The 13,772-nt window shown below is 33.3% G+C and overlaps 1 protein-coding gene across 4 annotated transcripts in view; it reads right to left on the bottom strand.

Annotated features, from left to right (window-relative positions):
- Nucleotides 1–246: 246 nt before the first annotated feature.
- The window catches only part of Ap3s1 (adaptor related protein complex 3 subunit sigma 1), a 68,901-nt gene continuing 55,375 nt past the window's right edge, over nt 247–13,772 (bottom strand). The window contains exons 4-8 of one of the 4 annotated variants that reach the window (XR_005496019.2): nt 11,416–11,487; nt 9,913–10,020; nt 6,970–7,010; nt 2,139–2,186; nt 793–951 (exon numbers count right to left, since the gene is read on the bottom strand). Coding sequence is in view for 3 of the 4 variants with exons in the window: in NM_001398641.1 (NP_001385570.1) it covers nt 823–951; nt 2,139–2,186; nt 9,913–10,020; nt 11,416–11,487 (357 nt within the window). In the remaining variant the exon portion in view is untranslated. Of the gene's footprint in view, nt 952–2,138; nt 2,187–6,969; nt 7,011–9,912; nt 10,021–11,415; nt 11,488–13,772 lie in introns of all 4 variants that reach the window. The other 3 variants (NM_001398642.1, NM_001398641.1, NM_001398640.1) reach the window with 3 other exon arrangements.

Raw genomic sequence — 13,772 nt, 5'->3', positions numbered from 1 at the left:
ACACCATTGTTATCATCTGGGCAAGGATGTGAGGCAAAGTTTAAGGCAAGGAATTTATAGAAAAAACAAAGCATTTCTTTAACATTCCTAAAAAAGACACACCATCTCCCACTGTAAGTTTCATCATACAAAGTAAACGCACTGAGACATCAGGCGATCTTGACATAGCAGTTTCTGAATGACTTGGTGAGCTTCTGAGTAATAAAAACATGAGTATGAATTGAAAAAGTCAACACTGACAGTTGCTTAACAGTGGTAAAATATACTTTTATTTACTTTGTTGAGTCAGAAGGTTGTAAAAAAAATTATTGCTAAAGTAGATACCAAGCAAAACAGAAAGGTACTTTAGAAGTCCAGTTACCTTGGAGTTTATTTAAACTAAAGAAAAAGTCATGTTTTCATGCAATACATACTTGGTTCTTTAAATAACAACTGTGACAAACAGCAGAAAGAATTAGAGAATGCTGCACTTGTGATCCATACAAAACATCAACATCTTGGGTTGTACATAATTAAAGAAACATCTCACTTTTCGAAATACTGTAATAGCCAATATATAGAGGCATGCCTTTATGTGGGCATAGGAATGCATTTAGAAAAGAAAAAAAAATCACATGGGAACTAGTCAATTTCTTTAAAATCACTGAGCAAGAAAAGCAACATTGAACTTCCATACTGATTTTATGCAGCTTCTATACAGTACCTTGACTTAAATCCAAGAGCAAAGTTAAGACTCTCCTCCTCTATTTTTGGTAAACAATTGCATGGTAAACTTAGATGACTTTCCCTCTGGGTTTTACCTGGGAGTGGCCTTTTTAATATTTATTTAAAAGAGGGCAGGTTTGGCACTTTTATACTGATGTCACCAATGTTAATATTTCTTGGGATCTCAGGAAGATTCATATTCTTTACAGCTGATACAGCACGGGCTGGAGCTCCTGCTAAGCCAGCCTGTATACGGAAGCAAATAAAAGAAAAAGAAAATGTACAACTCAGGTGTAGCTCATTACAAACAAACTTAGCAATGGAAGACAATGATAAGGATTTTCACATTAACAAGCTAGAGAGCAGATGGTAGTTTGAATCAGTATGAGATGGTTACTTTGAAATACTTATCTATAAAGAGAAAACAGTTGACACATTAGAAAATACAGTGAATACATGCAATAACAATGTAAAGAAAGATTTAAGTATGAGGTATGTGTGCTACCCAGATACCACACACAATGTTCACATAAATTTTTAGCTACAATTTTAACAGTGATGAGTTTTGAAGACTGACTATTATTAGTTTCCTTATTAAAATGTCTTAAATAATCATGACAGATTTATTTTATTTTAAAATGGAAATTATCATTAATATATGTTTGTAAAATAAAAGTAATAGTAATTATTTAGTTTAGGGCAACACTTACATTTCAAAACAATGAAATTGGTTTTAATACTGTGGAGGCTCTTCCAAACTTTTCTAAGAAAAGTCTAATACACTAAACTTAAAAAAAAAATCACATCTTTAGGTAAGTTTTAGTCTAAAAAGAACAATTTTGACCAAAGTTGAAACTGCATGGAGAATCTCCTGAGCAAGTCATTAGTGGAAATCTAATGACTAAACAAGCTTTGTCATCTAAGGTAGACTCAATAACACAAATCAAGTTTCAGCCACAAACTTGGAGAAAGAATAGTCTATGTAAGAAAGGAATTTTAAATTTATAGTTATCACCATTAGTGCATAACACTTGGCTTCCTCTAGTAGGAACATTTATAATTTGTCAAGTAATTTGACAAAAACTAAGCTTAAAAATGAACATATATAACTTTTGACAGTAGGCTTCATTGTCAAGATCTGACATACATCAATAAGATTTCATTGTTTTTAAAAAATTCAGACTATATAAAAAGCAAAAGCCAACAACATTTGAGTTCATTGAGTTCAGTGGCATTGTTTTACACAAAACAAATAATTAAAAAAAACCTTCCCCTCTGATGAATTACATATATGAAAAGAAAATATCCATGACATTAGAAGCAATAGTTCTAAAGTCCCTTTTCATAATTTAAGATTTTGTCTTCTGTAATCCTACCTCTCTTAATTAAAATAATAATAATAATAATAATAATAATAATAAAGCTGTTGTTACCTGAGAAAAATCTTGACTGATACAAAATAGGCCAGTGTAAACTATTTGCTGAATAAAGGATACAAACATTGTTAAGCAATAAAATAAAAGCCATGGATTATTAATTTAGGATTGGAAATAAAAACTTAGTAAAACTGTATTAATAATAGATATGGTCTACACAGGCAATGATATGGGTGACACTGGACAAAAGCTCCATACCCAAGTCCAGAGAGGGTGGGATAACTCAGTTTCTGTAACTTAATGAAGGTTGTTTTTGATGCAAGACTGAAAATTTGACTGACTGCTTCATTTTACCTACCTGAAACAATGACGTTTATGGTATACACCACTTCCTTTCCACCCGCACCCAAAAATGTTAAAGATACAACTAAAAATAACATCTTCAAAATAATATAACTGAACATATATCATATTCAAAAGGATCTCTAATTTGATGATTTCAAGTAAAAGTCCTAGCTAATAAAATTTAGAATGACTCGGTATCAAATAATCCAGCTCAATATGGTTACTACCCTGTAAGTTTTCCTCTCCCAAGAGTATGCTGTCTGCAAGGGAACAGAAAGTATTTCAAAGTTGTAGGCATTTGGAGCTATCACAATTTTTCCAGGTAAAGGATTTGGTAAATTTTGAAATACCCAGATCAATTTGCTACTATTTTGGCGTGGAATTTCCATAAAGGATTACATATGAAAAGTTGACTAGGGAAAAGTATTTGAATATAAATATTTTAAAGGTATAAATTATTAAAAGATTTTATTATTGTGAAAGAATGTGTCTTATTTTGCTCATTTTATCATTTACCTTTATAAACAGGAGCCCTACTTTTCACTATTGTGAAGCCTTGTTTATTTCTATAATACCATGTGTATAGTAAGCTCAGGCAAAGAAAAAGAAAAACATCTTGTTACATTTCATTAAACTGTTTCTGTGACCAAAGATAGTTTCAACTCTTAGCTACTAATTAAAATATACAAAGTCACCATAGAAACTGATGTCAATGCCATTTATATGCCACATAGTGCTATGCAAAATCAGAAGTTTCTAAGTGCAACCATCTAGACCTCTTCTAAACATACGCAGCAAGCCATAGACATGCAGAGGATGGGAACTATTTAGAACACGCAGATGAATTAGCAGAATCAAATTATTTCTCAAGCATGTTCAATGCTTTTGTGTAGGACATATATTAGATATATTAGAAAGGTAAATGCTAGTAAACAATGAAATATACATTTTAATTTTAGTAAGCAAATATTCAAAGAGATCAGATTCTGCAGAATATAAATAAGAAAAATAATAGGCCTATTGACCATTTCATAAAGCTTTCATGAATTATAGATGTTTGAAGATAAATTATAACTTAAAAAAAGGATTGTGTTATTCATATAACACCAAAACAGAAAATAAATTTTATTTTCAGACATTCTTGACTGTAAGTCTAAAATTTAAATATGGAAAACGTAATTTCCTGTTTGGAAATCTGTTTTCCAACACAGGTGAAAAGTAATTTTCATCTTCGCTAAGCTTTTTCTTTCTTTTTTTTTTTTTTTTTTGAAGATGTTCTCAAAGCAAATAGGTAACTTTTACTAACAACTTTTCCAACAGCAACATTTACAGAAATTAAGTTCACCTCACTTTTTAGTGATATATATAATTTTAAAGTGTAAAAAATAAGCTATTCTTGACAGTACAGCACTGCTGGTAAAGATTTAACATTGCACAGTAGATACAAAGCAAAAATAAGAAGAGTGACGTTCTACTGGAGAAATAACTTGTTTCCATCTGTCACACTAGCGCACTACCATGGCGGCTAAGCAGCGGCCACTCCACTAAGGAAAACAAATATATGAATCCAAAGCGGCTAAGAGTATGAGCTGGATGAAAGAATGAAGTACCATAGAGAAAAGAATGGCCGTGTTTTCTCTCCCATGAGGTTAAATAAATTAACAGAATTAAGAGAAAGAAAACAAAATGAAGTCTGCAGGTATACCAAAATGAGGCCAAACAGATAGAAGACTTGTACAGACATACTCTTGGGAATTTCAAGCACCTGAATCACGAAGATAGTAATGGATGGATATGATTTGGTTTTGGTTTTGGTTTTAAATTGCCAGACCCAAAAATAAACAAAATATGTGCAAGCAAAACTGAAAAAGCAGCATTGCTAAAATATATTTGAAAGAACCTGAAACTTCCCTTTCCTCATGCAGTAATCAATTTTCTTGGAGGGAAACAGAAATTAATAGTACTTATTATTATTATGTACTTATGTACTTATTTCATACATACATAAGTTTATATACTTATTATTTCATAAAGTATAAAATACCATCCTACCAACTTGAAGTATTTTCTTCAAGTTTGAAATATAGCATTATAAGATGGCAGTTGGAATAATCTATGCAAACTGAAGTCTTTCTTTACCCTTTCTTCTAGAAACTTGCTATATGAACATTCGTAATTTTGACCTAACAGCCAAATCAAAAAGGCCAACATTAATAAACATGGTGCTAAATGGTTTCAGACTCAAAATCATTAACAAAATGACATTATTAATTAACTAAATTTAATTAACAATATTTTTTAGTAAAACAGAAAATCCCAAATCTTTTAATTTAATATGAGGCAGATTAACTTTTAATTTGGGAATTTATATAGCCTTGTTCTTGCAGGGCACAGTGGCACACACCTGTAATCCCAGAACTCAATTAAAAACCAGTCTGAGCTATACTGCCAAACTATGTCTCAAAACAAACCAAGCAGACAAAACAGGCTTGGTTCTTGTTTTGAAGGTAGTGCTTAAGTCACAATTGTAACACATTAGAAACCCTGATGACAATCTAGAGAGCCAGACCTTTAGTACTTCATAGACAATTTTAAAAAAATTTCATAAACCCTAAAAAAATTAACTTATATATTATCTTCAATTTCAGTTTTAATTTCTCTTTCTCTGTCCCTTTCTTTAAGTAGTGCTGGCTGGCTGGTAGTTCTCTATGAAAAGCAGACTTGCTTTGAACTCTGCTTGCCTCTGTTTCCCAAGTACTGGGAATAAAGGTGTATATAACCACACCTGGCCCCACGGTTTTATTTAATATGTGACAGAGAATCTGCCTGGATGAAATAAATACAGTAGACTAATAACATTCATGAGTTGATCATAGGCAGTTCTGAGCATAGCATGTGACCTCAGGTGTTGTCAGAGTAATTTTGTAAAAATACTAAATAAATGTTCCTATCAAGTTAAGGGGAAAGTATCTACTCATGTGCTAACCTTCCCAAATTTCTATCCTCTACTCTTTTGAAACAGATATTTAATTCCTTTAAACTCAATTACTAGTTTTAGGGATAAAAGTTAAAAGACCTAAGTGGCTACTGTCTCTTTTGCTAGAAAATAATACAAGTAATCATGGGATCACAGAAACTGCTGGTGATCTCAATCAATGAAGGTAAGAGGTCATTACTTATTTTCCATACCAGAAAATAAGACTAAGATATAGGGGCCAAAAGTTGCATCTGAACTACATAATGATAGCCCGTGATCTCAGAGTGAGATATGAATTATACTAATTACTATAAATCTATCACTATGCATCAGTACTCTTCAAGCCCACCCAGACTAATAAGGTCATGGCTGAAGAACAGTGCCAGACTCTCAAGAAGGCTTTTCTAGTTCTAGTCAGTCAAGACAGGTAACAAGTGTTAGCTTAATAGAGAACTTTGTCTCCCATAGAGTAAATTATTTTAATTTGTCTCCACTCAGTAAATTATTTTGATTCAGAAAATTTCAACCAGAAGTTTAAAACATCTTAATTATTTTTTGCAAAAATGTTTTATTCAGAAAACAAAAAAGTACTCATCATCATCATTACCATAAGGCTTTTTAAACAGTAATTCACAGCTAATTCATGAAGTAATCAAAGGTGTGAGTATTTGTGTGTATGCTTTAAGGTTAAGTGGGTGGGGGGTGTCATGGGTGAGTGTATGTGTGTAGCATAAACAAAAAAATTAGTTTGGTAAACCTAAGAGTTTATTTAAAAACTTTCCCAATACTTTCCAATAGGCTTTATAAACACAATGTGTTTGAATGTTTGAGATTTTGGTATATATAATTTTATTTTTAGATCCCATTCATCTTTTAAGATTAGCCACTGTTACTATACATTCTCAGAACAATTCTGTTAAGATTTTGGAACTGAAAACCATCTTACAAGGAAAGGGTTTTTTAATTATTTAATTATTTAACAGCCATTATTCTAAACCTTCACTGCTTCCCACTTTATATGGAAAACTCAATAGGTTCAGCTTTTGGTTTTCAAATTCACAGCTTCTAAGACCCAGCAGGTAAATTTTATGTTAGAACCTTAACGTAGATAATTTAAAAAAAAAAATACTGGCATCTCTCTTTCTCTCTGTCTCTCTGTCTGTCTCTCTCTTTCTCTTTCTCTCTATCTATCTGAGATTGGTTCTGCTAAAGGGATGCTCAAAATTAACTTTTTATATATAAAGTACACTGTCATTTCTACAAATGTAACTTTACAATTAAATGATCATGTTTTTACAAAAAAAAAAACAAAGAATTAAAATTTTCCTTTTACAATGCAGGCAGACAAAACAGAACAAACATGACGCCAATGATATACTAGTAAAATACACTACGTCCAATAAAAGATGGAGAAACTACAAGGAGAAACTAGAATGGAAAATAGGCTACAGGGACTATATGGGTTCATTAACACAAAGAATTTTTGAGTCTGGCCTAAAAAGTAATTGCCTTCGACATCATTTTGCTTTCCCTTTGTTAAGTACGTTTTCTCAAAGTCAGCAATACCTTGTCTACCTGTCCTGTCTGGGAGACTGAAAGATAAAGGTCTGTAAGAGAGAAGAATGGAAAGAGCTAGAAAGATCAGGATGTTCAGGAAAAAAGGAGGACTGACTTAAAAAGTAGTCACTAAATTCAGATCCATTTATCCACCTTAAGAATAACAACACGAAATACATAATTCCAACAAGTCTCCCACCCCACCCTCTACCACCCCCAGAATTCCTTATATTCCCTGGCAGATTACTGGGTGACTCTCAAGTTTCCCGAAACCCACCAACCTCCCAGCTTAAACCCTCTTTCCCAAAATCCCCAAAAGACAATAAACCATTTTTTCCTATCAAATCACCATAGATGAAAATACACTGTGCATGCCTTTGCCTCTCTCCTCCTTCAGGGTGGGCAGACCTGTCCTGTCTAGATAACTAGGAATTAAACTGGTCACTTTCTTCCATCACTGAAACTCCCTGCCTTAAAGACACCATATTTAATTATTAAAATAGTCACTATTGAATTATTAAAACAGGTAACCTAGATAAATTCATACTTTAAATGCTGTAAGTTAATTATATTCAGGGTGATTTTTCAAAAGCTAGAAGACAATCCTAAAACAGTTCATATGAATTTTAAAAATATGATCAATTCTTTTTACCAATCAAAATTTTAGTTATGTCTTCCTTGTTATTTTTGCTTTGTAATAATTTAAGAAGAAATTAATACTCTGCTCTCAAATCATTTTGGGTTAGTCTGTGGAGCTACATACCTGAAGTTAACTAAAAGAATTAAATAATTCAATTCTTGAAGACTTGAATATGAAAATATGAAGACTTGAACTTTAGTGTGTAGTCTTCCAACATTGAAAATATAGTTTAGTTAATGACAACATTCACAAAGTCAATATAATTTTAACACTATTTCAAGAAATAGGATGTAACATAATTTGGTGGTTTAATCCTTATCTGATTAAACCATATCTTCTTGCAAAGTACATACATATGTAAAACTACTAATCTGACAGAAAATAACAGCTGATTATATATATTAAAACATGGCCAAAGGATGACCACTAGAAGCATACATCAATATTTTAAACTATTTAAACAAGTTTAAGCCTGTGAAAAATATTTTTGCATAGTAATTTTATAAAACTATAGCATTCCCACCAAAAATATTAATTCTGCATCTTGCCACTCTCCATAGCTAATAAAAACTGTCTTATTAATATATTCTACTGGAAAAATAAAAAAAACAAAGATGCAGAATTTACTTCTTACCCATGACCTTTACAAATACTATACAAAACACTATGCAGAGCAAAAGGAAACAGGAGAATGAAAAGAAAAGGAAAGAAAGGAGGAAAGGAGGGACCACCACTGATAAGAAATGAGTCCCTAAAATATGAAAAACCAGCCATGTGACTAATGTGTGTTTACAGATTAGAGAGTTCACAAATTAAGCCTGTATTTTAGAGCAACCATTGAGGCATTATGTTATTGTGGCCTTGGCATTTAAACTACTAATGTAGTTTAGGGAAGCAATGCTGAACAATTTGCATACATTTCAAGTCAACATTTTAAAACTTTAATAAATTCAATAGCTTTTCTTTTACTGTGCTGAGTAATGTTGTAAATAAATATACTAAATAACACTGTTCTTTTCCTTGATCTAACACAAAACTTCTCTAATAATATACTGCATATTTTCTGCTTTCAAAAGTCATAATGTAAAAACAGGTGGTAGAACAAATGTGATACACAGTTACTTTATGGGTCCTGTCTTTAAGCTCTTCATCCCCATCACAAGCATCTCCTTTGGAGACCAATAGGGGTGGCCAAGTGAGATAAAAGAGAAATAGAAGTCTACCTTTACTTTAAAACACAGGAAAGTGTTTTTATAAGGAGCTTCAACTTTTTCTGGCTCATATCCCGCATTTTCTTCAATTAAAATGAGTATAAAAGTTTATCAAACTGAACTTTAAATATGAACAAGACATTTTCAGAACTCACCTGTTGTAAATTAATTTAGTGTATTAATCCTACTCCTTTGATAATAATATTGACTTGAAACTGACCTTGCACTAATAATCATGTGACTATGATTGCTGCTGTTGTGTTCTCTTTCCAATCTTGGTTATAGAATGTAAGAGTACCCTTAAAGGCTGGGTATGGTAATACATGATTTGAAATCCCAATACCCAGGACACAGAGACAGGTGGATCTCTGTGAATACCAGGACAGCACGGTGAGCCTGTCTCAAATAACAAGTCAAAGAGTGCCTTCATTAAATACAATACTGGATAAGGTATAGAGACTGCTCATGGGTCTAAACTTGTGCCCTAAGTAGCAGCCACCAAGATAATGGAAACTTAAACAGTCCGGTGCAGCACCTGCCACTGATCTGAAGTCTAGCTCTTGAGAGAAGTGACTAAAGTTCTAAAGTACAAATGTCCTTACTCAACCTATTGAGGCTGAATCTAACAGCACAGAGTTAGCCACAAACATGTTTGTTTCCATTATAGAATACAATAAAATGTATGTATTAACATATAAACTATAAAACTTAACAAACCTGTTACTGACCTTTGGGAAGGATCTAAAAAAGATTTAAGGAACTAAATTTCTTTGTCTCAATATGCAGTTTGACCAAACACCTATTATAAAACATGACTTGCTCAGAACAATTCTATTTCCTCTCCTTTCCCCCTTAAAACTATATTTGAAGGCAGCTACCACTGTGGTTAAAGAAATACATAAAGCTATTTAGAGATTAGCAGTCTTGGGACATTTTGACATACTGCAATGGGCTTACTCATTTTCTGAACCTGAATGGGTACTCAACTGTACCTAAGGATTGATACTGAAGGGCAAGCAGTGATGGCTATGAAGTCATAAATAAAAATAGCTCCTGGTCATGCTCCAAACCCTCACAAACCAGAGCATTTCCCAGTCTTACCTCAGATTTCTCCAGTTTATTTTGTGCATCAATTTGTGTGACAATCTCATTCATGTTGGTCTCCAATACCATTCCCCCCATCACCATTTCTGCAAGAATATTATGAACCTAAGAGAAAAAATTAATATAAACAGACGAATCACTACAAAAAGTTTCTTTGTTTTGGTAATCTTTGTTTTAAAAACTAGTGAAATAATTTGTAATGAAGGCTCAAAGTTCACTCTCATCGTACTATGAACTTCAGGCAATTACATGACCTACGTGAGTCTTAAGTTTATTGAGTTGAAAACAGAGATATTAGTTCCCCACAAGATTACTGAAAGGACTGAATAGAACAATCTATAAAAGTGACTGAAATAAGTGATAAATATTAACTACACAATTCTCTCGCATCATCTGTTCTATCACTTCCTGGAGGCTTCATTCACCTGCAGTCAATTTTGGTTCAAAAATATTAAGTGGAAAACCCATAGAAATAAACAATTCATAATTGTTGAAAACAATTCACAAAATAAATTATTAAATCAATGTTTCACTCCATTCTGTCCAGGGTGTGAATCAATTCTTTCTTAAAAATAATAACAGGGGCTAGAGACATGGTTCAGAGATTAAGAGCACTGGCTGCTTATTCAGAGGATCCAGGGTCAACCCCCAGCACCCCACATGTCATCTCACAGCTGTCAGCAACTTCCAGTTCTGGGAGATCCAACCAGATATCCTCTTCTGGCTTCTGCATGTACCACACACACATGCATGTAGTACACACACATACATGCAGACAAAACACACACACACACACACACACACACACACACACACACACACACACACTTACTTTCTGGTTAAACCTCACAATTTCCTTCTCGGCTTTTATTAGCCATTAACACTAACCAAGTCATTCTTTAGTTTCCCTTGGTGGAAATTTCCTTTTAACTATTCCAACAAGCTCTTAATTCACTTGCTTTAAATCTCAATGCCTACAGACCTAATTCTATGCTGCAGGAAAAAAAAGTCTTCCACCAAACACATACAAACAAAACAACATTGCCAACAGAAACTTGTTTAAAATAGTAAACTGCTTCAGAATAAAGTCCAAAATCCATCCTGTTGATCAAAACCAAATCCTTTTACAGAACAGCCTGTATTTTATTCCTGCCAGTATGGTTCTCTGCTTTTCAAGTCTCCCTTTCTGTTCATAGAACTTTTATTCATTTTTATAACCTAGTTTAAATATGATTTCCTCCAATCACAGAGCCCCAGGCAGAGGCAACTGTGTTTCCACCAATCCTATGCCCATACCATTTCGTCTTCTAGATATGAATTCTTCTAGGGCATAGTGTCACTATTTTCCTGCAAGCACAGTGGCCTGGCTCATAGTAAAAATAATTGAACAGAATAAAAATTATTGCTCATTAAATGCCCTTTTACTCTGACAAATACAAATTAATGTTTTTCCTAAGAAAAAAAGTAAAATAGTTGACAATATAGAAAACAAAACAGTACCTTGTCTACATGGAATATTAAATCCAGCTCACAGACATTTTCAAAACATTTGTCTAATGTTTCCACAAATACCTATGGAAAAGGAAAAGAAAAAGATTTTTTTGAAAAATAGATAAGTGCATTCAAACTTATTATCTATAAGGCAGGCAATCCTTATTATATAAAAATTTATATTATCGGAACCCTTTGAACATTCAAAACTGTAATAAAAATGTTACTTTCAGGGCTGGAGAGATGGCTCAGTGGTTAAGAGCACTGACTGCTCTTACAGAGATCCTGAGCTCAAATCCCAGCAACTACATGGTGGCTCACAACCATCTGTAAATGAGATCAGATGCCTTCTTCTGGTGTATTCTGAAGACAGTGACAGTGTACTTATATATAATAAATAAATCTTTTTTAAAAAGTTACTTTCAGATAAATTCTATTTTGAAATATCAAACAAACTTCTGACAATTACTAAAATTAAATATGATCAGCACCATTATTTATAATTTAAAGAAACCCATTTAAATATTCACATAAGGCTTCTTCAGGTAAGAGTTTGGATAAAAGCTTATTAGATAATTTTAATGAACACAGAATCAAATCTAATTAAAATCTAATGTGACCAGTTATTTTTAACTAGGAAATTACTGTAACTGACCACTAGATATTAGAGAAAGACAAGACCTCATTATCAGACTGACCTGAGTTTTAGTACTTATATGCCTTATGAAGTTACCTCCGTAGTCACAGGTTCAAACCCTGAACACAAACACCCCAAATGATCTGTTTTTAGGACTTGCCTTTGGTCAGCAACTAAGAACTCAGCTCTGACTTTCTAGAATATTCTGTCTGATAGTAAATGGTTTGGAACACATATAGTAATTGGGCCTTACCTTATCAAACTGAGCAAATAAAAATGATTTAGAGCCACACCTGCTTTTTTTCCTAGGGGTCTTTAACTTACATAATCAAGGTCAGCCACACAAACACTACAAGTATATGTGACTAACCACTAATAGAAGTCCTCAATACTCAAACCAGAATGAATTTTCCTGGATTAAACTATGTCATCAGGTATTCCTGGGAATACCTGTATCCAAGGGAAGGAACCTGAGAGTCTACAATTTGTTCTTACACATCAAGTTTTTCACATATGACTTTGCTTATTTTACTCCATATTATTTTACATTAGTATGACAACTCCGAGTCCTGTTAAGATGAGGAAGTACCTTTCTCAGAATTAGCCTTCACATTAACAGTGATCGTAACATTTATCCTGCATACTAGAGTAATGTAAAGAATAAAAGAGAAAAGCTATAAATATTACTACTAAAATAGTACACAATATTATTACAGTACAATAGCACCTTGGAACTTTGAACGTAATTGAGAAAACCATAGGAAAACTGAAGTGCACCGCTGCCCTATTCACAGGTGACTCTGTGGAGGAAAGAGCTTCCCCCAGCTGTGACCATGCAATTCATAGATCCATGGTGTGACACATCTTACAGAGCAGCCTGTGTGCTATTTTCACCAGTAGGACTGCAGGACTTCCCTCTCCTTTTCTTTTCTCCTTTTCTACTCACGGAACATTTGCTCATTCTTTAAAATCCAGTTTAAACACAATTTCCTCTACTCACATGAGTATGCTTTATTTGTGCTCTGTGTGTGTGTGTGTGTGTGTGTGTGTGTGTGTGTGTGTGTGATGACTTGCTAGTCACCCCCCTAATAGTGTTTATCATAAAGTCCAATTTTTCCCATTTTTTTCTTTACAGTTTGTTGTTGGAAGGTCTCAACTTAAGAAACCATTACCTATAACAAGGTCAGGAAAACTACTTCCCAGAAGAAAACAAAAATGTCTTTAAATCACATCTATCTGGATCTGGTTTTCATGAGTGTTCCTTAAGCCTTAGTAGACTCATGACTCAGAAGCACATTTTCAATGGTCTGGTATGACTACTATAGTTTTAACTTACTGGCTGTAGTCATCCTGGTTTTAGTACCAAAAGAATAACTATTCTGGTGACAATGGTATACAAACAGCTTCTCTTCACTTGCTTAATGTGCAGATAATGTTGATGAAAAAAAAGACAAAGTTCCTAAGATCACTATGTGTGCCGCTGGAAAACGAACTACAATGGCATAATAAACCAGCTTGCCTACAAAGCACTGTGATGTAGTGAAAACTAAGCTTTGAAATTATTATGATTTGGCTTCAAATGTTTTACTCTGCTGCTATCCAGCATTATGGCCTTCAGGATCATTTAACCTCTTTCTGGACTATTGGAAAGCTTTAGTTAAACTTCCTGACTGGAATGTTCAGAGCACAGATATCAAACGCCAGCTAACAAATGACAGCCAATACTGTA

This window comes from Rattus norvegicus, chromosome 18 (genome assembly GCF_036323735.1).
Source record: "Rattus norvegicus strain BN/NHsdMcwi chromosome 18, GRCr8, whole genome shotgun sequence".
Taxonomy (NCBI): domain Eukaryota; kingdom Metazoa; phylum Chordata; class Mammalia; order Rodentia; family Muridae; genus Rattus; species Rattus norvegicus.
Note: the sequence above shows the minus strand (reverse complement) of the source record. Positions and strands in the feature narration are given on the sequence as shown.